Raw genomic sequence first — 25,995 nt, forward strand, 5'->3', positions numbered from 1 at the left:
CTTCTTAATTAAACTTCAAAAATTTAATTTTGTTTTTCATTTTGTACAGGCAATGTACATAATATACAAAAGCAAAACAGAAAACGATTAGCCTCCGACCGATTTTGGTTGGTAAACTTCCAAAATATTTTTTTTAAACGAGTTCGGTTGGTTATTAATAAGTGCCAGGCAGGGAGGTCAATTAGAGTTAAATCTAAATGACCCCCTAACTACGTAACGTTACTGCTTGACTAGATAGATGATTCATTTACAAGTTTTTTAAATCAAATTTGCTTAGTAATGAACTATTATACAAAAGTTTTAGTTTAGTCGGATATGAAATGCCCTAGGCCTAATTGCTGCTATTTCTGTTTAAAATTAGGTTGTTAATTTTCAAAGCGCGGTAATCAAATTTGAAATTTCCCTCAGCCATTTTAATTATTATTATTTTTTTTTTAACTATATTTTAAAAAACTTCCATACAATCTTCTTCTTCCCAATCATTCAGAACTTTGAAAAATTTACGCTAACAAAGTAATAAGACACGAATGAAAGTTTTAAGGCACCAGTCCAGTTCAATACGAACTTTCGTAATTACTAATTTCTTTTCGGCAATCTCTTTCCCCCAGAACGTTACGTTTCAATAAAGAAAAGATACGAGAATGATTTCAAATATAAAGCACCACCTTTTTTTGAGCCCTCGCCGCGCTTCTTAATTTAAATGACCAAAAATTATATACTTTTTTTTTTCTCACTTAAATATATAAAACTCAATTTAAAACAGTTCGTATATATAGAATTGTTTGTTATATAAAAACTTGGAGCATTACAATTATACAGTACTGGCTAGGGTTTTCAAAATATGTATAAAGTATAAACACAGCTCCTGATAACTGGAATAAAGCCGTAACAGCAGCGCTTTCAGTTAAAAACAGCGCAGCGGATGTATTATTTAATTTTGCCACAAAAATTGGCCAAAATCAGTGGCCGATGAACTTTACTCGAACCTTTTGATGTATTACCCTTTATACATCATTGTTATCTACTAATAAGTACGGATTTTAAGTTAAAAAATACATTTCCGTCTGTAATATATGATTATGGAAGAATATTTTAACGGTTGGATTTCAGTGACACAAATTGTAATCATGACGTCGTTACGTTACGTTACGTAACGTTTAAGTAGTTTCTTAATTTTCTGGTGTGTGTGTCCCTTTAACTAACGAATGTAACTTAAGCGTAAAAATGTTTTAGTACAACACACGCCTCCCTCTTAACTTTAAATGAAGGAAATACAACTTTCAAATTCAATTCTTTTTATAAACCCCGACATTAATCATCTGTGTAGCGTATAAGAATAACGGTACTTACGTTACGTTACCTTTAAACATTAGTAGTTTTTCCCTTAATTTTTTTTTTCATTTAATAATATTAGAAACGTTGCAATTTTATTCCAAATATGATGGAAAAAAAAACAATTGAGCTCAAATTGACTTTGTTTCGTTTCGTTCAATTTGAAAGAGAAAAAAAGGAATCATACTACGGCCAGCGACAAGCCGACAATGAAAGCTTTTCATAAATTAAAATTATCAAACCTTGTTGTAGCGAACAGCTACATTATGATGACAACAACAACAACAACGCGAGAATAGGAACTACGAATGCCGTAAAAACTTATCACCCGAATGAATAAGCTTTGAAGTTTGAAGCTCAATCGAAAAAAACCAAAAATAAAAATAACTTATCTCTTTAAATTCTTTTTGTTTTTTTTTTGTTTTTTTTTTTCACACTGAACCAAGATCACCGACTAAATCGTCAGTACGATGCGTCCTTTTCAATAACTCACTGTCATTATCTTGTGTCATTTCTTCGGAATTAATAGCATTTAGATCATCCGACTCTTTGGCAGATTCAGCTGAACAATCAATACCATCATCCAAATCCATAGCTTCAACAGCTTCGGGTGATTCCAACTCTGTTAGCAACGCGGTAGCCTCCGTTAACGTTTCCTTTTAATGAAAAAGACGTGAAATATTGAGGTCGAAGATTATGGATTTACAAGCATTAAGCGACTTAACCGATAAACAAGAAGCGATATCTAGTTTATTAGGGAGAAGGTTTAAGATGCCTAAGTATTCGCGCCATGCCATAGTCCTAGTCCCCCTTTCAAAATACAAGGGGGGGGGACGTAAAAGGAGAAGCCGGGCTATTTCGCTACACTCTCCTCAGTCGGAAAATATGACTGTAATCCGATAACAAGAAGCGATATCTAGTTCATTAGGGAGAAATTTTAAGATGCCTAAGTATTCGCGCGCCATAGTCCCAGTCCCCCTTTCAAAATACAAGGGGGGGGGGGCGTAAAAGGAGAAGCCGGGCTATTTCGCTACACTCTCCTCAGTCGGAAAATATGACTGTAATCCGATAACAAGAAGCGATATCTAGTTTATTAGGGAGAAGGTTTAAGATGCCTAAGTATTCGCGCCGCGCCATAGTCCCAGTCCCCCTTTCAAAATACAAGGGGGGGGGGGGACGTAAAAGGAGAAGCCGGGCTATTTCGCTACACTCTCCTCAGTCGGCAAATACGACTGTAATTTTCGTCATTCGCGTCGTGCTGACGTGAGTTTTCAAGAACCAATGAGATGATTGCTGGTTGCAATTTAGAGGCGGCGGGGATTAACTCCCGCCACGATTCTCCGCTAGAGGCGCGTTTAAGTCTAAAAAAATTACGTAAACCTCACGTGGCTCTAAGTTTCGAACCTCGAGTGAGGGAGTAGCGCGGCGCGATTTTATGCGCATTAAGCCTAATCAGCAGCAAGTGTATTAAGATACTTAGAAGCGCCATCTATCAACCACACAACTCAAATATATATGGGTGAGGGACCCCCCTTCGAAGCGAGCGTGCATGGGCCTTTTACATCTTGTTGGTAGTGGATTTACCCATTAAGCGACTTAACCGATAACTAATAAGGAATTAAGATTACCTGCGCACTGACTGTTCTTTGAAAAGTCTTAGTATTTGAATCTTCATTTGACATTGAGGCGGCTGGATGATTCATATAAAAAGTTGGCGACATTTCTTTCTTCAACCAATCAACAGCCCATTGCCAACGAGCGGGTTGATGCATTAAAATTTCCTTTGCTAAATTACACCTTTTAATAGAACGAAAAGAACAAAATATTTCCCCTCTAATGTTTAAACACCTTGTAACCGAATAAAAAGAAATTAACGGTAAAACTATAATAATTCCTCACCTATGAGATAACATGACTAAAAACTTAACACCTTGGTAAGACCTCCTACTATCGTTATGTTGATTCTCGTTAATTATAGCTTTAAAACAAAGGAACGAGTAGATTGTAATTAATTTTCAACACCGTTAATTAAAAATTAAAAGACTTACAAAATAGTCCTTCAATAGGAGTCTCATTTTCATCGGAAAAACCGCAAATGACGTATTTCAACCTCATTTCTTGTAGAGGATCTTTCAACGTCTTAAATTAATTGTGTTAAGTTAATCTAATTAGCCTTATTCCTGATCAGCGCCACCTACCCATAGCGGCGACTTTGAGAACTACTGTAAGCGGTAAGCCAATCAGATGTCGCTAAAATCTGGTGACGTCACTGACGAGCACTCTCGGGGTCTTACCAAAAATGACATCACCAGATTTTAGCGACATCTGATTGGCTTGCCGATTACAGTAGTTCTCAAAGTCGACGCTATGGGTAGGTGGCGCTGATCAGGAATAAGGCTAATTCTAATTAAAACTATCATAACAAAAATAAAACCTTACCAATAACTCTAATAACAAATGAGAAAGATTTTTAAGTTCATTAGAAGGCACTGACGAATACTGAAGCTACGTAATGAGAAAAAAAAAAAAAAAAAAGCAATTCACGATAATCTTATCATTAATTGAAATTAATTTAATTAATCAACCAATATAAACTTACCATGACTTGTTTGATTAAAATAGAAGTAAACTGTGCATTACAGAAGCTGCACTGCATCAACATATCAACAAAAATTGACACAGGTCCTGAAGCTTCACGGAACGTGTTAACCACCTCTTGAACGTATCTAAATGATCCCAAGCCATAAAGCGCTTGTCTAATTTCTTCGGGCATTGAAATAAAATCTGGACCAGGAACCCATTGCGTTACGCAAACTTCGTAATCTTCCGGATCTTAAAAAAAAAAAAAATGCAATAATGTTAACACAACTTTACTTTCATTCATTTTACCGCAAGTCCTATGAGGTTCCATTTCGCAACATAAAATAAGCATGGCCATAGTTTTATGAACATGAACCATATCTCGACTTTGTCCGGGTCTCCAACGACAAGGGAATATCTCCTATAATAATAATAATAATAATAATATTATAGTTAGTTCAGTATCCGAGTTTATAGTTTTGTATGATCATCGTACGTTAGAGTTCATATTAGCAGCGTTTGAACCCAATAAGTACACCAAAAGTTTGGTGAAAGTAGATTTATGTATCAGGTGTTCGCACGTGCTTGTATTCTAAACGGAGATGTCGAAATAATTATCGAATTAATTTAGATAATAATAATAATAATAATAATAATAATAATAATAATACCACTTGGGAATAGGCACTTAAAAGCTCAAAATATTGACTACAACTACGGCAATGATTGGCAACTTCACTATCCAACATATCAATGAGGCGATCAATAATCACGTCACATGCTGGAGAACTCTGTTTGGATTTGATAAGAAAGGTGGTAGGTTACCTCTTAAAGGGAGGGTGAAGTGGAAAATCAAGTGATTTTTTATCGATTCTTCTACTAAATATAAGACCAGTCTGCATAGTGAAACATTCAGGAAATACCAGCTCCAAATGATTTTAAAATTCAAATTAGGTTCAGATTTTAAGGATAATTTTAAAGAAGGACTTCCGAACAATCGCGTAACGCCCTGCCTTTTTATTAACAAAATTCTCGTGGCACGCTCCGTGTCTCACGTCACGCGCCTAATTTTATCAAATCTCGTGATAAATTTCATTCAACACGGAACGTGCCACGAGAATTTTGTTAATAAAAAGGCAAGGCGTTACGCGATTGGTCGGAGGACCTTCTTTAAAATTATCCTTCAAATCTGAACCTAGTTTGAATTTTAAAATCATTCGGAGCTGGTATTTCCTGAATGTTTGACTATGCAGACTGGTCTTATAATTAGTAGAAGAATCGATAAAAAATCACTTGATTTTCTACTTCACCCTCCCTTTAAACTAGAAAACAAAAGAAAAACGGAACAGCTAATAACTTACGGGTTTCCCTCCATGACGGAAAAAGTTGATGATATTCTTTTCAATAATGGAAGCAAACATTTTTCGAACTTCTTGATTCGGACATTCGAGAAGAAATGGCTTCAAGAGTGAAAGTCCTTCGTCACTCGCAAAGTAATTCAAAAGCCAATTCGTCGCTTCTTCGCAAGAACTCAGAATAGACTCAAAAGTGTCAACCCATTCGTTAAGGGTGACTGTTGACTTCCTTTTGTACCTCAAGTACGTATTGAAGAGGAAGTTAACGCTCAATTTTAAGCTTTCAACCATAAGCCTGGCGTAATCTTGCGAATTTTGATTGTACTGAAAGTTTTAAAAGTTTCAAGTACTTTATGAAGAAATGAGGAAGTTTTAAGCGGTAAGCTTACAATATTTGCTGCCACCAAATTTTGAATGAAGGTAAAGTAATTATCATTGTAGACGTCTCTGTTGTTCATAAACCTCAAATTTTCTTCTTGAACAGAACGCTGGATTCTACCTGGCATTTTATCTACAAATATCCCGTGTTTCTCTCCCCTATCTACAAGTTGCGTCAATTGACTGAGACTATCTCGTTGCTTGACGTTTCCGCCACTGTTACTCTTCTTAGGGGTCCTAAAAGGCGTTGTTACTCAAAAAGTGAACCTACTTAATAGGAGTGTGCGAATACCACTTTTTGGGTATCGAACCGGTTATCGAATACCAAAAAATTTTCCTTATCAAATACCGAATCGAATAGTTTATTACAAATCGAATACCGAATAGTTTGGCCTTGGTAATTTTTTTCCTTCCCGATTAATCGCGAATAGTTAAGCCTAGTAACCGCGAATATTTAACCCTAATATTCGCGAATACTAGGCCAACTATTCGCGGTTAATCGGAAAGTAACCCTAACATTCGCCAATAGTCAATACAAAGCAAGGAGAAGAACATTTAGAAGCTCCTAAATTTCAAAATACCTCTCCTCAATGGTGGTCAAGTATTTCTTAAAATTTTCCTATGCACTTGCTAGTAGTTTTTGATGGAAGACAAATAAAATTGGGATGATATTTTTTAAATAAGGAGGGTCTCTCTAGTGCCAAGGACCTAAATTTATGGTTGTCGAACTTTAACCGAACAGTCAGTTCGGTATTCGATATTCGAATCGAATAGTGAAAATGGGTTTATCGAATACCGAATCGAATTATTCGGTTCGGTATTCGATCGAATTATTCGATTGAAACGGTTAACCGCACACCTCTACGTACTTAACTTTATAAACAAGCGCAAACATACCTTCCACTTTCCGTTCTCCTAAAATTCAATTTATTGGGTGTTTTTCTGGGTGTTCTGGGAGTTTTCGGTTCCTCCAAACTTTCGTAAAAGAGCATATAGGCATTCCAATACCGTTGCCTCGTTTCAGGGTAAGAGCTATTTGAATCAGATTTGGCTTTGTATGTTCCACCGAAACACTCGGCTTCCAGCATCTGTTCAGTCATTTCAACTTCCTCAACGGTTGTATCGTTAAATTTAAACCATTTAGATTTATTTCCTTCGGGAATTCCTTCACTACGCCTTTCTTTGATGTAAGAGTAATAATGTCCAGCACTAGCTTGACCACTATGAACCACAATTCCAACAAGTTCGTAAAGAACTGATTTGGAAGCGTTGGAACCGGGAGAAGCGGAGCTGTCAACAGAGTTGGTCGATTTTCTCGAATCATTTTCCTGAAAACCGTCGGATTTGTAGGGGCTCATGTCTAATACCCATGGAAACTAAAGGAATTGTAAGGTTAGTTTATAGTAGTCTTAAATGAAGCCAATTTTTAGCGCAGACCTTAAAGTAATCGTCAAATTTTAAGGCTCTATTAGCTTCCCAATCATAATCGAAGCGTTTTAGTTGCATTACTAACACTGGCGGTAGGGTTTTAATACAAGTTCTTTTAACGGTATTCCTCTACAAATTTAAAACGGTTCAGTTTAACACCGAGAAAAACCTCTTAAAGGGAGGGTGAAGTAGAAAATCAAGTGACTTTTTATCAATTCTTCTACTAATTATAAGACCAGTCTGCATAGTGAAACATTCAGGAAATACCAGCTCCGAATGATTGATTTTAAAATTCAATTTAGGTTCCGATTTTAAGAATAATTTTAAATAAGCCCCTCCGACCAATCGCGTAACGCCCTGCCTTTTTGTTAACAAAATTCTCGTGGCACGTTCCTTGTCGAATGAAATTTATCACGAGATTTGATAAACTTTCCGGGCGACGTGACAATCGTGGCGCGAGACACGGAACGTGCCACGAGAATTTTGTTAATAAAAAGGCAGGGCGTTACGTGATTGGTCGGCAGTCCTTCCTTAAAATTATCCTTAAAATCTGAACCTAATTTGAATTTTAAAATCATTCGGAGCTGGTATTTCCTGAATGTTTCACTATGCAGACTGGTCTTAAAATTAGTAGAAGAATCGATAAAAAAATCACTTGATTTTCTACTTCACCCTCCCTTTAAAGTTCTTCGTATCATACTTTTTCATGACACTCCTCGCAAAAATAGGCATTATCGCCTTCTAAAAGTTCTCCTTTCACAAATTGATCTAACGATTCCTTCAAATCATGTGATTTGACTGGCAAGTTAAGGGCAATGAAGAGCTCCTCTCTCTCGTATCGATGGGGGCACCCATTGCAAATCTTTTGATCGGAAAAAACACCCCCATATTTGTATTGAAACAAGGGTTCCCGGTTGATGCTTTTCAAGTATTCGTCGACTTGATCTACTAAATGAGTGAAAAACTCAAAGGCATCTTGCTGCTCTCGAACGTTAATGGGTTGTCCCCATAATCGAAAACATTTCCAAAATTTTTCCGGGATGTGATATTGCAAGTGTGACTCGAAAAGATGACCAAAAGTAAGTTGAATTTGATAGAACAGGCTGAAAATTAACCGTGTAAAGCTTGATTTTAGTTAAACCATAAGAAAATAATATATAGCTCCCTATAAGTATGAAACTCTCCATTTAAGCCATGATTGTAAACAGCATTTTCTTCCACTGAAATTTGTAAAAAGTTTCTAATGCCACCTATTGAGAGTTTTTGGCGTTAAAAAGTTTAAAAATTTGTTTAGAAAATTTTCAAATTTTATATTGTAATTAAATAGTTAAAGGTCTAGACGTCATTATTTTGATAATTATAACTGATGTGATTAAGTACATGTCAAAATTATCATAATAAATTAATAGATGGCGCGAGATTTTGAGGAACGAGGCTAGCGCCTACACTGGTACGAGGTAAGGAGTATCTTGCGTCTCTACAGGCGCGCGGCGATATTTTCCCGGCCCATGGTGCCTTTCGCGGACACCTTAGGTGGCGGCGGCGGTTTCGCCCCCCTTTTACTCGTAGTACCGAAACTTCTCCCACGGGGCGTAAAAGTGTAAGCGCGCCAAATTTGGAAGCAAATGCTGTAGTATGAAAATGTACTACGTTTCATACTTATAGGGAGCTATATATTATTTTCTTATGGTTAAACCTAGAAGATTTAGATTAGGATACTTACCTCTCTTCATCCAAATCATTCTCGTCTATGGCGAGAATAGCTTCGCGAACGCCCGGTTGCATGTATAATTGTTGAATGACCGAGTTCATATAACAAGTGGCACCAGCATTTTTAAGACCAACGTAACCGCAATTAGCTCTTTCAGCAACTAAAGGCTCGTATTCGTATTCTTTAGCCAAAAGAGGCTTGGATGTGTGATGCATGCTAATAAGTTTGTTAACTATAATCTCCAAATTATCAGCGCAATTCGTGGCCAATTCAACCAAAACTAAAAACGCGGCGATGGACGATTCTTGCCCGACACACCTATTTGTTAAGTGTTGCATAATGGCGTCAGTATTGTGGCCAATCCCCTCATTTATTAAATGAGAAGCCGGGAACAAAAATTGTGTCAGAACGTGAGGAATCAATGTACTCCCTACACGTAAAATTTAAATACGTCGCTTAATTGTACTGTGAGAGACCATTACCATGGATGAAGGATGCGCGTGCAAAACTTTCGACGCTCTACAGGATGTGCAACTCCCTATACTAAAAAGTAGACAAGTCGATACTAGCGCCGCCTGGCTACCAGCGCTGGAAACCCTCGCGGGAAAAATAAAAAATTCTGGACATAAGAAAAAAACACGCGCTACCATCAATTTTTTTCCTTAGCGTCGTCTGCTAGAAGCAAAACAGTGGTTTTTTTTCTTATGTCCAGTATTTTTTATTTTTCCCGCGAGGGTTTCCAGCGCTGGTAGCCAGGCGGCGCTAGTATCGACTTGTCTACTTTTTAGTATAGGGAGTTGCACATCCTTCATCCATGCTTTAAATGCGAAAAAGAAGTTGCACTTACCAACATCAAGTTTCTCTACTCCTTCGCAAGTTAATAGAGTTTTAATTAAACTAAAGTGACCAGTTAAAAGGGCATTATCAGCGGGTTGTAGTGCCAAACTATTGGACGGAGAAAAGCCTTGAATCCAATTCATTTCGTCCTCAATCATTTCTTTGGGCTTAATACGAAGAACCTGCTGGTCTTCGGTGGTGAGTTCATTTAGTAAATGGCACCCCAGTTCAAAATACTCTTTACACTGGCTCAACAATCTATCGTTAAAGAAAGATTAGCTTACCTTTAAAGGGAGGGTGAAGTAGAAAATCAAGTGATTTTTTTATCGATTCTTCTACTAATTATAAGACCAGTCTGCATAGTGAAACATTCAGGAAATACCAGCTCCGAATGATTTTAAAATTCAAATTAGGTTCCGATTTTAAGGATAATTTTAAACAAGGACTTCCGGCCAATCGCGTAACGCCCAATGAGATAGATAGAGTTCCAATTCAAATCGGCTTACCGCGATACACATTTTTTTATCAAGCAAGTTTATCAAAACATGACAGCGCCACCTGTGAGCCTCTAGCGGAACTAATTACAACTTTTACTCGCTTATTTTCAATCAGAAACATCGTTATGATTTTTATTTCATCTATTTATTAGATTAAAAAGGACTAGAGTTTTTATTATTTAACTTGCTTATTTTATTTAACACGTTTAAAAAACTATTTTGACAGCAGACGGTAATAAAAAAGTTCTTCAAGTGACTAATAGGCGGCGCCACCCGTATTTGATAAAGATTCATGCTCGACAAAAAGTGTATCGCGAATCGTCGATCTCGAGATCCCACGTTGTGACTCTAGGTTTATATATATATTCTATCTCATTGGTAACGCCCTGCCTTTTTATTAACATAATTCTCATGGCACGTTCTGTGTCGAATGAAATTTATCACGAGATTTGATAAAATTTGCGCGCGACGTGACAATCGTGGCGCGAGACACGGAGCGTGCCACGAGAATTTTGTTAATAAAAAGGCAGGGCGTTACGCGATTGGTCGGAGGACCTTCTTTAAAATTATCCTTAAAATCTGAACCTAATTTGAATTTTAAAATCATTCGGAACTGGTATTTCCTGAATGTTTCACTATGCAGACTGGTCTTAAAATTAGTAAAAGAATCGATAAAAAATCACTTGATTTTCTACTTCACCCTCCCTTTAACCAACGAGTACACGGAGGCTTCAATTTAATTACCTTTGATTGCCTCCGCGAGTGCTACTGGATGGAATCCATAGTGGCAATGGAACTTTGAGCAATGCTTGAAGCAAAAAATGTTTTGGTATGATTGGAGGATGATTATTTGGCAGATGATTTTGAACCCTAACACAGCTCAGTCTTATAAACTGAATCAGAGCCGTGTGTCGAATACTTTCACTATGTGAACCCAGTAAAACTTCAATTATAAAATCTCCTATACATGGTATAGTTGAAAATAAACCTGAATGAACGAAGAAAGAAAACTCGATCATTAGCAATTACAAACCTGGGAACAACAAATTGAATTTTGTTAAAAACTCACTAAAAGTATCTTCTCTTAACTCTATACAGCTAACAATAAACGCCAGCATCTCTTGAGCCAGCTGAGAATCTAAAACACTAACGGAATTCTGCTGTACACAGACACCACTATGAAGACCTTGAGTTTCTCCGTCGCTACTGGAACTAGCGGTACTACCTGTATGTAATTCAATAAGAAATACGTTCATTATTAACCATTGGAGGTCATAAAGGGATCAATTAGACACCTGTACTACTTTGACGGCTTCGCCTACCACCTAAAGAAAGATGGCCAGATGAGAAACTCTCCTTTGTGGGCAAGACAGAATTAGCCAATTGAAGTTGACCGGCAGCCGCTGCCCAAGTAACTCTGACAAGACTCTGCACTACATCTAAAACTTCTAAATTCGACATCAACTGCAACAGAAACGTTCTTACATCAGGAAAAACTAGGGCTGTGCGGGTACTCGACTTCGAGTCCGAGTCCGAGTACCCGGACTCGGACTCGAAACTGGTTTTCCTAGGACTCGAACGGGTACCCGGGTCCTGGTCCAAGGCCTAAAATTACCCGTTTAGGGCTTGCCGAGTCCATTTTTCTTTACCAACTTAATAGGCAACTTTATCAGCTACTGATAAAAATGTTTTCATATTCAAAAAAGTTAAAATTACTATTAATGTTTAGTTTTGAAACAGTTAGAAAAAAAAAAAACAGAATGTTTTAAGAGTAAATTTGACGAATTTTGGGCTCGGATTAAGAATTTTGGACTCGAAACCATTTTTTTGGACTCGAAAATGGACTCGAAACCATGTTTTAAGGACTCGATGGACTCGACGAGTCCTGCAAAATTTCCAGGACTCTGACTCGAAACCTAAAAATGAGGACTCGCACACCTCTAGGAAAAACCAAACCCCTCACTAAGAAAATTTAAAATTTACCTTAATAGCGGGTTTTCTAACAAATTCCGTCAACATCGGTATTTCCTTTGGCTTTGAATGTGGGTTATTTATGTGCAAAATATTGGGTTTGAAGTAGGATGTGACTGGAAGACCGCTTAATAAATAACTGGCGATTTGCATGGCCACGTAATAGCAACCGTGCCTAATTTTGTACTCCGTATCTTGAGGAAGAGAATCACGTTGAAGTATCCCTAGGATAAGTTTCAAACCTCCGGATGACAAAAAATCCTCGCAAAAAGCTTGAGCGCTTTGAACAGTCGCCGCGTCTTGAATGGTTGGAATTAATTTGCCACTCAAAACCTCTAAATTGTACAAAAGTCTGAAAGGAGTAGGTTTATCCGGTAACGTCACGTCAAACAACTTCCTCAAAACGTCCTTAGGACCATCGGGTTTTTCCTTAGGTAAAAAGAAGACGCTTCTTTTTGGACTATTTCGAGAGCTTTTCAAGTGAGTTTCGGGAATCGGTGTCGGTTCATGAGGCGTCTAAAGTTTAATAGAAGGTTGAAGAAAAAAACCTACCTGGAGACGTTGGCCCTAATGTTTAAGCATGGATAAAGAATGCGCCTGAGGAAATTCAAATTTGTTTTCACTCTACAGGATCGGCAACTCCCTATCTCGAACGACAGCTTATTCCGTATATACTCTGTTACAACATCGGTTGGCAGCACGCGCAAAGCTAAGTCTCTATGTAATCTAGCCTTGCGCGTGCTGACAAGAGACACAAAACTTCAGGATATTTTAAACGATTTTAAGTCCTGAAGATCCTGAAGTTTTTTGTCTCTTGTCAGCACGCGCAAGGCTAGATTACATAGAGACCTAGCTTTGCTCGTGCTGACAACCGATGTTGTAACAGAGTATATACAGAATAAGCTGTCGTTCGAGATAGGGAGTTGCCGATCCTATAGCGTGAAAACAAATTTCCGCACGCGCATTCTTTATCCATGGTTTAAGCTTACTTTTAACGCGACTGACTCCAACGCATTGAGTACTGACGGGTCAGTAGGAATAAGATGCAAAAGACTTCTGATTCGATAAGTTATTCTCGAATCATCATACGCGGTTAACTTGTAAAGCATATCAAAAACATTGTCTCCATTAGACATAACAACTCCGGGTAGAAGTTTCTCTTGCTCAAATAAAAAGGACTGGTGACTAGAGGCGGCGATTGGTTGAACCGAACTTGAACTAGAACTGGACGAATCTCCGGGGGACGAATCGTTTTGACTACTAACAACAACGGGTAGAGAGCAGGGCAAAAGTTTCAATGACAATTGATTGTTATCGGGAAGTTCCAAGTCTTTGATAAGTTTCTGATCTTTCGAAGTTAAAACCTAAACAAAAAATTGCTTCAACCGTCAGAATGCGAAAATTCAAAATTGCAAACGAAATTTAATGAGCATACAACAGATTCGTTAAGGCATAGCTGAATTTGCTCAACAGAAACTTGGAAATAGTTGGCAATTCGTTGACGAACTGTTCTTAAACATTCATTACTGTGGCTCTATATGGTAAAGGATATTATTTACCGTTTCTCAAAACTGTAAAGCGTAAAGTGTTGAGTAAAAACAATAAAAAATACCATGACTAAGAACTCTTCTTTCGTAATGGCAGTTTCATGAATGATTTTCAAAACCATGGGAGTTCCCAAGAACGAAGCTCCGTGTGGTAAAATAGTCCTCGGAGCTGTATGAATCTCCTCAATCGTCGATATATACCTCTCGGCAATTAAAAGTATTCGTCTGACGCTTTGTAACTGAGCGGCTCTATTTGGAGGATGAATGGCGGCCACTTCAGCCACCGATATGGCGGTTAAAGTTTTAGTGGCATTCGAGACAGCGGTAGACACGTCAGATACACCGAGACCCATAACAAAATACTATAAAGTGTAGTTTAAAGGTTTGAATTTGAATTCACACCTTAATTCGATCGAAATAGCCACCCAGGTTTAAAGGGAGGGTGAAGTAGAAAATCAAGTGATTTTTTATCGATTCTTCTACTAATTTTAAGACCAGTCTGCATAGTGAAACATTCAGGAAATATCTCCGAATGGTTTTAAAATTCAAATTAGGTTAAGAGTTTAAGGACAATTTTAAAGAAGGACCTCCGCCCAATCACGTAACGCCCTGCCTTTTTATTAACAAAATTCTCGTGGCACGCTCCGTGTCTCACGTCACGCGCCTAATTTTATCAAATCTCGTGATAAATTTCATTCAACACGGAACGTGCCACGAGAATTTTGTTTACAAAAAGGCAGGGCGTTACGCGATTGGCCGGAGGACCTTCTTTAAAATTATCCTTAAACTCTTAACCTAATTTGAATTTTAAAATCATTCGGAGCTGGTATTTCCTGAATGTTTCACTATGCAGACTGGTCTTAAAATTGGTAGAAGAAGCGATAAAAAAACAGTATATTTTCTACTTCACCCTCCCTTTAATTAGCGTACCTCCAATCTTTTATAACATTCAGCTATAAATCTATTATGTAGAGCCACCAGATCCGATTTAAGTTTGATGGACAAACCGTGGTAAGATATTTTCAATATTATATCGGTTGCCATATTAGCAATATCATCTTTTTGCGCGGATAAAGCGATCATCCAGAGAAAATCAACCCCGGTTAAGTCAAGCTTTTCGACAGTCTGCTATGAAATTAATTGTAAGCTTAAGAAATATCAAGATTGCATTGCAAAACACGCGGTGTTAGAACTAACAGTGTATTGTCCCGATCTACGCAGTTTATTCTCCGATGTATTTATACTCTCAAAGTATTGTTGAAAACATTCGAAACCATTATAGGAAATATGGGCTGGATCTAACTTCAAAAGTTTTTGTAGGAAAAGACAAGATTGCGTTTCCATCTCCAAATCCATCATGCTTCTCTTGAACCACTCAAAACATAACTAGAATTTCCCTTCATTAATTTATCTCGAAGACTCAAAACCAGGTTTAAGCTTAAACGTACTTCACGATCACATTCACACGCATCAGGATTTGTGACTAAAGTATCCCAAATTTCTTTGGTTCGATTCCATGGAAGATACTGGGAGCCTTCTTGCAAAAGAAATTGCAAGAAATCCAAATGAGCCATGATATACTAACAAATACACGATCAATTTAAATATCATTCAAATCCACACAATAAAAATTACAAACAACTGGGTTCATACAACTTTTGGAAAACAAATTTCCCCCATATATTTCCCTGAGTTTTCCAGGTTTTTCCCGCATATGGGGTATCCTATGGAACAAATGTAAACGAAGTAGGGTGGGGGGCAAATTGGACAATAACATACTAAAAGGACATCCCCGTATCTCTAGTAGAACCAGAGTTATGAGCCTCCAAAGTATAGTGTAATGTTAATCCTATGGAGGGAATGTTCACAAACATTTTGCTTAATTACTCAGCCACTGTTTGTCGTAGCCCTAAGTTTTTAGTATGGTTAGATGGGGGATAAATAGGACTATAATATACTCAAAGGACATCCCTATCTCTAATATAACCAGAGTTATGAGCCTTCAAAGTATAGTGTAATGTTAATCCTATGGAGGGGGTATGTTTACGAACATTTTGCTTAATTACTCAGCCCCTGTTTGTCGTAGCCCTAAGTTATTAGTATGGTTGTATAGGGGGCAAATTGGACTATAACATACTCAAAGGACATCCCCATATCTCTAGTAGAACCAGAGTTACGAGCCTCCAAAGTATAGTGTAATGTTAATCCTATGGAGGGGGTATGTTTATGAACATTTTGCTTAATTACTCGGCCCCTATTTGACGCAAATTTCCCTGATTTCCCTGAATTTTACTAAAAATTCTAAATTTCCCTGAGTTTTCCCTGAGGTTTTTGTCAACTATTTATTTCCCTGATTATTCCAGGTTTTCCAGGTTTGTATGAACCCTGAAACAAGTAGTCAATTACTTCTTCATGATGATATCGACCATCAATTAAACTACTGGGTAGAAGAGGCTTATTGGCTTCCGCTACAGTGGTAACCGCGTACTTGTGGTATTTCATAATACTCAATGTTACCAATTTAACAATATCATGGGCCTTATTTAAATCATGAATGGCTGCCTTATCCTGTTTGTAAACTCCGGCCGATTTCACAAGCATTGAACCCAAATTATGAAGAAATTTTAAAGATGGCAATACGCACGTTTCCTAAAATAAGTAATTGAAAAAACACCAGTTAAACTATAATTAGTCTTATTAGTCTTATTATAATTACTTTTTTAATATCTTCGACGCATTTTAAAAGAAAATTTTTCTTCGTTATGTCTTTATGGGGAACTTCGCCTAAAATGCAGAGATGCTCTTCAAGAGCGTGCTCCACTAAAGGAGGCGATAAGTAAGGAAGATGAGCCATTTCCCATAAAAGGTCTAAAACTTTGGTGGTGGCTTTTCCTTGGGATGTTTCTTTTCCAATTCGTCCCGTGAATGTAAGTAATCGCCTCCAAGTTTGTTCATTACCATCTTCCCAGCTCTAACGCGTAACGAAGAATTGAATAACAAACAATTTTCAGGGTTCGTACAAAATTTTTGGAATGAAATTCCTAGCTGACTTTTCCAGGTTTTCCCTGACTTAATTCCACAAATTTCCCTGACCATTTGCAATAACGTACATGGCGAACGTATATATGAAAACCAATCTATATTCACTCAAATAATTTTTGCACGAGTTATTTTTATAAAAATTAGCCAATTAATTCGCTTAAATTTAATTTAAAGTAAATCATAAAAAAACTTGAGCGAGCGAAGCGAGCTCCGCGAATTTGGAGCTTTGCTCAAATCTCAGACAAAACTTTTTCTGGTCACCATTATACTTTAAATTTCCCTCCAATATATTTTTCCCTGACATTTCCCTGGCGGTCCATTTTAAATTTCCCTGACTTTTTAGGCCCATTTTCAATTTCCCTGACTTTTCCAGGTTTTCCAGGTCGTGTACGAACCCTGATTTTATCAAAGTTGCTGATAATACCTTTTGAATTAACGACAACAAATGATCAAACTGTTGATTGTTAAACTTTCCCGAAGCAGCAGCCATGACTGAATGAATATTATCCTGAATTTGGCAATTTTGGTCATCCTGCATACTCCAGATTTTTGTTAGTTCATCTATGGACAATTTGGGTCCCAAAAATTCTATAATGCCCTTAATTTTTTCGGCATATTGAACTTGATCAATATTTCCTGTAGAATTATAATTCAATCACCGTTATAAATTCGCAATTGCACCTTAAAGGGAGGGTGAAGTAGAAAATCAAGTGATTTTTTATCGATTCTTCTACCAATTATAAGACCAGTCTGCATAGTGAAACATTCAGGAAATACCAGCTCCGAATGATTTTAAAATTCAAATTAGGTTCAGATTTTAAGGATAATTTTAAAGAAGGACTGCCGACCAATCGCGTAACGCCCTGCCTTTTTGTTAACAAAATTCTCGTGGCACGCTCCGTGTCTCGCGTCATGATTATCAGGTTGCACGCGAATTTTATCAAATCTCGTGATAAATTTCATTCAACACGGAGCATGCGTGCCACGAGAATTTTGTTAATAAAAAGGCAGGGCGTTACGCGATTGGTCGGAGGTCCTTGTTTAAAATTATCCTTCAAATCTGAACCTAATTTGAATTTTAAAATCATTCGGAGTCTGTATTTCCTGAATGTTTCACTACGCAGACTGGTCTTGTAATTAGTAGAAGAATCGATAAAAAATCACTTGATTTTCTACTTCACCCTCCCTTTAAACAATCTACACAAACGAACCTTCTAAAGCAATGGATAAAACGCGATTTTCCGCTAACCAATCTAAGAGTTTATCAGATTCCACAGCCAGCCTTGACGATCTTACACTATTACAGTCTTCAATTAACCTAACTACTTCTTTCAATCCATTCATCCTAGCGTTGAAATGAGCGCACTTTAACATTCTTAAAATAACATCCAGCCTTAAGGCTGTCATATCAGGATCTTCGAGGGGACTCAAGTGAGATGATAGAATCTTCAAGACTTTCAATAATTCCGTTACAGTTCCTATATTCTATTTAAATTAATTAAGATTACTCGTTAGAAATTACTAATTAGTACCCTTCTGCGAAACTGCTACCTTATTCTTTAAATCTGCTTCAGTTAAACTTTTAACGTATTCAACTGCACGATGCAAACATGGTGCAATTATGGGGGAAACTGTATCTGGTATTAAAAAGTCTACACTTTTACTAAAAGGTACCAAAAGCGCCAACATGGCTGATCCAGGAAGATTTTCATTAAGAAAATGTTTATGAACTTCGTCAAAACCTCCGGCAAATCCAAACTAAACAAGCAAACATTACAGCGTGAACAAATAGTTTTAGACTCGCTTTTGTTTTGTGTATAGAACTCTACCTTATTTATTAAGTTAACTAGCCAAACATATAGTTCCTAGAATATTAAAGAAAACACATCAGTCAATGTGTGCGATGTTAAAACGGCCTTAGATTTTGTATTCAACTCATAGGTTTTGAACTTCAGTGTTAAAGTTCAGGTAACATAACATTATGCCTTAAAAGAATGGCCTTTTTTCTAAATATAAAAGGAATTAAATATTTCTTAAAAAATAATAAATGATCTCTTATTACAAAATAATTAGCATTTAATTAGTCTTAAAAATAATCAAGGACTACTGCGCCATCCGCCATTGGTTTAGTGGCGTCTGCTACCCAGAACCCCTTAACTCTACACTACAGGATTGGTTGAGAGAGGTAAGGGGTAAAAGGTTCGATTTAGCAGACGCCACTAAACCAATGGCGGATGGCGCAGTAGTCCTTGATTGTTTTTAAGACTAATCAAATGCTAATTATTTTGTAATAAGAGATCATTTATTATTTTAAACATTTAATTCCTTTTATATTTAGAAAAAGGCCGTTCTTCTAAGGTTGCCTGAACTTTTTCTTTAAAGGGAGGGTGAAGTAGAAAATCAAGTGATTTTTTATCAATTCTTCAACTAATTAAAAGACCAGCCTGCATAGTGAAACATTCAGGAAATACCAGCTCCGAATGATTTTAAAATTCAAATTAGGTTCAGATTTTAAGGGTAATTTTAAAGAAGGTCCTCCAGCCAATCGCGTAACGCCCTGCCTTCCATTTAACAAAATTCTCGTGGCATGTTCCGTGTCGAATGAAATTTATCACGAGATTTGATAAAATTCGCGGGCGACGTGATAATCGTGGCGCCAGACACGGAGCGTGCCATGAGAATTTTGTTAATAAAAAGGCAAGGCATTACGTGATTGGTCGGAGGTCCTTGTTTAAAATTATCCTTAAAATCTGAACCTAATTTGAATTTTAAAATCATTCGGAGCTGGTATTTCCTGAATGTTTCACTATGCAGACTGGTCTTGTAATTAGTAGAAGAATCGATAAAAAATCACTTGATTTTCTACTTCACCCTCCCTTTAAGGTGTCCTTAGATCATAACAACTTTCAGTTGCTTCATTTATTTTTACGTAAACCTATTATTTGAATGATACAGGGCTTGGCCTGCTCCAAAAAAAAAAAAACTGTTTCTGGAGGAATCTAACCCTTACGGAAGATGAGGTAGAACTACTGGCGGCAAAAGCCTTGTCTGGATCAAAATTCATTATAGCATGAGTGGACGAAAGTCTTCTTATCTTATTTTTAATGTGAAACTCAGTTTCTGGATCAAAAGCCTGAACAAAACATAGTTTAAATCATTCCAAATTAGAATATGATAGGTATTTTAAAAGGTTTATGGTTTACCATGGCAAGAACATTAGAAAGCAAGTGCTCAGGAACAGGCTCGTATTTTAAACGAGCTACAACCAAATCAATCAGGAGGTTTAACATGTTATAAACTCCTTCTTGAACATCCATTCCCCATGACCTAACAGCTCCAGTAGTTAGAAGCTTTAAAAAAAACGATGTCTTACGATAAGTAAAGATGCAACGATGAACAGTCATTTTTGCAATTTTTGCAATTGCAAAACAGTAAAACACCTTTTTGAAGGCTTCAGGCATACATCCATCCATAAATTTTTTACAGTTTTCATCCGCTTCACAGAGTCCTTCATTGGCTAAATGAGTAGCGCTAATAAGGCACTTTCCGAGAGATTCTTCCTTCTTGTAAGGAATGGACCAATTGTCAGGATATACTCTGGCAGATAATTCGTACAAATTTTCAGCTGGAAACTCCAAAATTTGACTGGAACCTCCCATAGAACAATTTCTCTGAAAATTTCATATAATACAACATCTTTTACTTAAAAATTGGCTTGACATTGGTATGCCAGGGTTCATACAACTTTTGGAAAACAAATTTCCCTGAATTTTTCAGGGTTTTCCCCGTATATGGAGTATCCTATGGAGCAAATGTTAAGAGGGGGGGATAAATTGGACTATAACATACTCAAAGGGCATCCCCGTATCTCTAGTAGAACCAGAGTTATGAGCCTCCAAAGTATAGTGTAATGTTAATCCTATGGAGTGGGTTGTTTATGAACATTTTGCTTAATTACTCGGCCCCTGTTTGACACAATCCCATGTTTTTAGTATGGTTGGATGGGCGGCAAATAAGACTATAACATACTCAAAGGACATCCCCGTATCTCTAGTAGAACCAGAGTTACGAGCCTCCAAAGTTTAGTGTAATGTTAATCCTATGGAGGGAATGTTCACGAACATTTTGCTTAATTACTCGGCCCCAGTTTGTCTTAGTCCCAAGTCTTTAGTATGGTTGGATGGGCGGCAAATAGGACTATAACATACTCAAAGGACATCCCCGTATCTCTAGTAGAACCAGAGTTACGAGCCTCCAAAGTTTAGTGTAATGTTAATCCTATGGAGGGAATGTTCACGAACATTTTGCTTAATTACTTGGCCCCTGTTTGACGCAAATTTCCCTGATTTCCCTGAATTTTACTAAAAATTCGAAATTTCCCTGAGGTTTTTGTCAACTATTTATTTCCCTGATTTTTCCAGGTTTTCCCTGTTTTCCAGGTTTGTATGAACCCTGGTAATTTAGTCTACACACCTCATCTTCCGTAACTTTTTTATAAGAAGGAAGAGGTAATAACTGAGAGTTGCTCTGTTTTGGAGCATCTAAACTTTTATCGTCTAAATAGTCCAGGGATGGAGACTCCCTGGTTAATATTGATATAGCGTCATTTATATCATTCCTACTTGACCGCACTGCTCTTTTAATCTTTTGAAGGTCTGAGAAACCCATGTTCAACAGTGTGGTACAAGCGTTACTTTCTTCGTCACCAACGTTATCCATCATTTTATTTTGTTACTTAGAGACTCAAGTTCTTTTAAATTATAATTTTCTCAACATTTTATACAGTAACTCTTCTTATTTAATGAGACGCAACGTGTTTTATAAGGATTATGTCACTCGGTGGAGGCCATCCGAAAGGCGTGGCGAATACCCATCCTGAAGCATTTTTTTTATATAGTAACCAAATCTATGAACCAAGGCTTAGCTACACCGATCGGTGATGACCGATGAAGATTTCTCCTTCCCGCCTTTATACAGGTTTTTATCAAGACTTAAAACGGCACTGCAACCTTAATGTATATAAACTTTATAAAAAAATATACTTAATGTTAATATTTAATACGTTTATCCCAGCAAATTTATTCACACTACAACGGCGTAAAACCATGGTAAAACGAAAACGAGGTTCGCTCTAAAAAACACCGACAACATGGTGATGATGGAGAGGAGAGGCAACGGCGCCGTCTAGGACGAAATCAAAAGTTTTTTTTTTTTTTTTTTTGTTCCGTGTTTATTGACGAGCTAGGGCGTCAATAAACACGGAAGTAAATAAATAAATTTATATGATGACGTAATGACACAAAGTTGCAATATCTATTTATAGCAATCAATGTCTTGTTCATAGTTTACAAAGTGTCAAAAATATCTTTATCAAATGATTAAGAAAGTCTCATTCTCTCTCTATTTATATGCCCTATGAAAATTCCCATAGCCATAGCCAACTCGTTCACGTTTGCAGTGATCGCCTATATAGAGAAGCCCGTAACCCATTGCAAATACGTACCGGGAGCTGCTTGGATCCATCAATAATTCCATATGTCTATGGGACGGGTCTATCAGATCGAGTAGGCTACAACAGTTTTTTTCAACAGATTTTAACATGTCCGTATTATTTAGCGGCGAAGAAACTTCAGTAATTAATCGAAAATTAAACGTAACTGCTACGCGAACCGATAATGCGGTTTTGAAAGAAAAATATGAACTTTCTAGGTGTTGCAAATGGATCGAATCGCGTAAATATCAAAGGGTAAGAAAGTTTGACAAGCCAAGGCTTAATACAATCGTATCAAGAACATCACGCTGCACTGGTTTGATTATATAATTTTCAAACAGATTGCATTGCAATTTCCTGATGAACTTCTTCCTGATGCTTTTGAAATCGCCAACTACATCGAAGGAGAAACGGGCAAAGTGGTTTTCGTATTAGGTGATACTTCCTATGGAAGGTATATATACCAGTTGTCTCTCTCTGCAAAGGTTACGCATGTAATGATACATATACAAAAATTATAGTTGTTGCGCTGATGAAGTAGCTGCAGAGCATGGCTCAGCCGATGCTTTGATTCATTTTGGTAGAGCTTGTTTAACGCCAACTATCCGTCTTCCAATTTTATATGTCTTTGGTTTCAAACCAATCTCCTGTCAAAAGGCAGCTGAACAATGCATCAACTATAGCAAAGACAAAACCAAAAACATCATAGTTATATGTGATGTTTTCTACGCTTATGCTTTAGGTAGATTACCATCATTAAACCATGGATAAAGAATGCGCGTGAGGTTGAAATTTGTTTTCACTCTACAGGATAGGCAACTCCCTATCTCGAACGACAGCTTATTCTGTATATACTCTGTTACAACATTGGTTGTCAGCACGCGCAAAGCTAGGTCTCTATGTAATCTAGACTTGCGCGTGCTGACAAGAGACAAAAAACTTCAGGATATTTTAAACGATTTTAAATCCTGAAGATCCTGAAGTTTTTTCTCTCTTGTCAGCACGTGCAAGGCTAGATTACATAGAGACCTAGCTTTGCGCGTGCTGACAACCAATGTTGTAACAGAGTATATACAGAATAAGCTGTCGTTCGTGATAGGGAGTTGCCGATCCTATAGCGTGAAAACAAATTTCCGCACGCGCATTCTTTATCCATGATTAAACTGCGTACGTCACGCCTCAATCTACAATGTTTTATATATTTTTAGCTGAAATTGGCTCTCTTTTGAAGCCACATTTCTCCAATGTCATTGTATCCGAGTTAGACATTCCGCAAAATAAAGATGATGATGACGCAGTTCCTGATGACAACTCTGTGATCAAAAAATGTGGACGAAAGTTTTGTCTGCCTAATGATATCACTCTGAAGGATTGTTATTTCTTTTACATTGGAGAAGAGAATTTGACTCAAGCTAATATCTTCCTCACTTTCAACAATTGCAACCTCTTTAGTTACGATCCTTTGAAAGAAATCATAGTCACGGATGCATTAGATATTGGCAAAACTTTGGGTAGACGTTATTATTTAGTTGAAAAAACGAAAGATGCCAAAATTATCGGAATATTAGTTGGAACTCTTGGAATCACTCACTACCTCACTGTTATTAAACATTTAAAGTCCATCATTAAAGCTTCGGGGAAAAGATCTTATACGTTGGTTTTTGGGAAACCAAACCCCGCCAAATTAGCAAATTTCTCGGAGATTGACGTATTTGTCCTAGTAGCGTGTAGCGAAAACTCCCTTTTGGATTCTAGAGATTATTATAGACCAATTATAACTCCATTTGAACTTGAAGTAGCGCTTAATAAGAACAGATCTTGGGATGGTCAATACATCACTAACTTTGCCGAAATACTTTGTGGTAACTTAAGCCTAAATTTTGTGGTAAAAGTCATCGTGCAAATCTTATAATTTGTTTACAGGCGGTTCAAATTACACTCCTCACGAAGTCTGGGATGTAGAAGTGATGGACATGTCACTCGTCTCTGGGAGAATGAGAAAGATGGGCACAGAATATACAGAGGAGCAAGAGGGCATCGATAATGTTCTCGAAATCAGGGATTCAATGACAGTGGCTCCAGTTCACAGGGAAGCTGCTGGAGAACATTTAGCAGCGAGAAGTTGGAAAGGGTTAGAACAGAAACTGGGGGAGGTTCCTGTTGAAATGGCTAAAGAGGGTCAGAAAGGTCTGGCAGCTGGGTATAACAACGAAGGCAGTTGATTCTTCTGTGAAGAATAAAAGATCTTCCTGGATATTTGCTTTTTGTTTTTATGTACAAATTTGGACTAAAAACCGTCCAAAAACATTTGTTTTTGTTTTTTAAAGCTAAAATATGACGCTTTGAAACGACCTATCTTTCTACATTGTAACTTACTACATTAATAAAATAAAATTTTTATGACTTTGATGTTTTTTCTTTGCCATTTACTCTGACAAAGTAAACAGAGTTTAGACAGTAAAAAATTCAATAGTTGAATAATCTTACTTTTATAGCGTTGGACTTGCAATTACTATGAGCATAAGTTTATAAGATATGTTCCATCAGTATGACACTACTTATGCTTCGTAATGCTAGAGACTTATTGAGAGCTAGTTAAGAGAACGACAAGCAAGAATTCACTACAATCGGTTTTGCAGGACTTCCATATTCCTATTTAAGGTGGAATTCATAAGCGTCGGACGCAACACAATAGACCAATACGAATATTACCTACAAAGAAACAAACTTCCAGGGGCACGCCTACATAGTGTATAATTTCCCTGTCGCCACAAGAGAACACTAGAGGCAGCCCAAGATCACTGCATCTGAGAGGCTATCCAACTCGGTCATGCCTCTAGCGGTGTCTCCTGACATGATTGAAATTATCCACTATAGAGGCGTGCCCCTGGAAGTTTGTTTCCCTGCATGTAATATCCGTATTGGTCTATAAAGGCAAAGGCAGGACGTTTGCGCACGACGCCCTGCACTAAATTGTGTTGCGTCTTACATTTATGAATTCCACCTTTAGTCGGTACTAAGTCCTTGACAGGGATTCACCAGGCGCCGCTTTACGAGATTATATGACCTACGTCCTTAATGACAAGCTGCAGTTTGTAACCATTGACAAACTTACGTAACATTTCTTATGAACTTATGCTATGACGGGACCCTTCTACCGATCTATTCCCAAACATTGACACTTCACCCACCTTATAATTCTGTTGGCTTCCTAGAAGTTGAACCGAAATACATAGTTAATCCGTGACAATTGCAGCCAATGAAAATAAAACTTGTGTAGGCTTTACTAACAATCACTACGACGCGAACACTTTACTCCCTGAAAACGTTGGACTCTGGCTTGAATTCCTACCTTGTAATTTTTTGGCTGGCTTGCTAAAATTAAGTAAAAAAAAATTAAATTCTTAGATATCCCATCATAATTGCCAATGAAAACTTAAACTCTAATGTTGAACGCTGATTGATCCGCAAAATTGTCATTTGAGTCTTCGGGTATTTCAGAAAGATCGACTACAACTATTAGAAATTTAAGAAGAGTAAATTAATTGTGTATAGAAATTTTAAAAGATTGAGACTGAAGAAGAAAAAGTTGTAAAAAACAAAATATTGAAAGCGAAAATAGTAAAATACAGATGAAGGAAAAAAAAAATAAAGAAAAAAGGCCCACAGTTTTAATATATTCAAGAGAAAAAACTACAAATAGACAAGCGAGAGACTAAACACATTAGCGTATAGAGAAAAAGGCTGGAAGTTTTTGATATCCCTTAGAAAAAGGCGAAAAATATAATATATATATATATATATAATAAAATAAAAGGAAAATTTG

The 25,995-nt window shown here is 37.2% G+C and overlaps 2 protein-coding genes across 6 annotated transcripts; one reads left to right on the plus strand and one right to left on the minus strand.

Annotated features, from left to right (window-relative positions):
• Positions 1 to 8: 8 nt before the first annotated feature.
• Positions 9 to 22,319, minus strand: LOC149610245 (ubiquitin carboxyl-terminal hydrolase 24-like). Of its 5 annotated transcripts, none has more exons than XM_089859132.1 (37): positions 22,182 to 22,319; positions 21,152 to 21,862; positions 20,119 to 20,349; positions 19,882 to 20,028; positions 19,689 to 19,811; positions 18,508 to 18,543; positions 18,230 to 18,436; positions 17,890 to 18,163; positions 17,103 to 17,314; positions 16,353 to 16,607; positions 16,043 to 16,285; positions 15,085 to 15,216; positions 14,834 to 15,022; positions 14,567 to 14,764; positions 13,702 to 13,998; positions 13,525 to 13,623; positions 13,079 to 13,453; positions 12,102 to 12,605; positions 11,414 to 11,582; positions 11,188 to 11,343; positions 10,863 to 11,106; positions 9,632 to 9,879; positions 8,797 to 9,214; positions 7,774 to 8,176; positions 7,083 to 7,202; positions 6,543 to 7,021; positions 5,657 to 5,882; positions 5,274 to 5,591; positions 4,584 to 4,703; positions 4,409 to 4,504; positions 4,222 to 4,333; positions 3,932 to 4,164; positions 3,772 to 3,837; positions 3,381 to 3,471; positions 3,232 to 3,310; positions 2,961 to 3,129; positions 9 to 1,988 (listed from the first exon to the last, which is right to left on the minus strand). In XM_089859132.1, the coding sequence occupies exons 2-37, from the start codon at positions 21,398 to 21,400 to the stop codon at positions 1,764 to 1,766; spliced, it is 7,743 nt and encodes a 2,580-aa protein (XP_089715258.1). In that variant the 5' UTR covers positions 21,401 to 21,862; positions 22,182 to 22,319; the 3' UTR covers positions 9 to 1,763. The 5 variants fall into 5 exon arrangements, with proteins under 5 accessions (XP_089715258.1, XP_089715257.1, XP_089715260.1 ...); XM_089859131.1 differs by having other exon boundaries at positions 14,567 to 14,761; positions 19,683 to 19,811; XM_089859134.1 differs by having other exon boundaries at positions 11,444 to 11,582; positions 19,683 to 19,811.
• Dph2 (Diphthamide biosynthesis 2) lies at positions 22,278 to 24,578 on the plus strand. Its single transcript, XM_089859150.1, has 5 exons — positions 22,278 to 22,424; positions 22,511 to 22,623; positions 22,691 to 22,911; positions 23,378 to 24,031; positions 24,093 to 24,578. The coding sequence occupies exons 1-5, from the start codon at positions 22,278 to 22,280 to the stop codon at positions 24,389 to 24,391; spliced, it is 1,434 nt and encodes a 477-aa protein (XP_089715276.1). The 3' UTR covers positions 24,392 to 24,578.
• The last annotated feature ends 1,417 nt before the right edge of the window (positions 24,579 to 25,995 follow it).

This window comes from Phalangium opilio, unplaced genomic scaffold (assembly GCF_054372755.1).
Source record: "Phalangium opilio isolate 3A_F unplaced genomic scaffold, DU_Popi_V2 ptg000329l_1, whole genome shotgun sequence".
Lineage (NCBI taxonomy): Eukaryota > Metazoa > Arthropoda > Arachnida > Opiliones > Phalangiidae > Phalangium > Phalangium opilio.

Excerpts from the sequence above, each read along its gene's own strand:
- LOC149610245 (XM_089859130.1), bottom strand. The coding sequence starts at position 21,400 with ATGATGGATAACGTTGGTGACGAAGAAAGTAACGCTTGTACCACACTG. Across the intron at positions 18,437-18,507 it reads TAGTTAACTTAATAAATAAG|TTTGGATTTGCCGGAGGTTT; the intron begins GTAGAGTTCTAT and ends TTGCTTGTTTAG. Across the intron at positions 3,311-3,380 it reads TCCTATTGAAGGACTATTTT|CTATAATTAACGAGAATCAA; the intron begins GTAAGTCTTTTA and ends TTTGTTTTAAAG.
- Dph2 (XM_089859150.1), top strand. The coding sequence starts at position 22,278 with ATGTCCGTATTATTTAGCGGCGAAGAAACTTCAGTAATTAATCGAAAA. Across the intron at positions 22,425-22,510 it reads AATCGCGTAAATATCAAAGG|ATTGCATTGCAATTTCCTGA; the intron begins GTAAGAAAGTTT and ends ATTTTCAAACAG. Across the intron at positions 24,032-24,092 it reads CTTTGCCGAAATACTTTGTG|GCGGTTCAAATTACACTCCT; the intron begins GTAACTTAAGCC and ends ATTTGTTTACAG.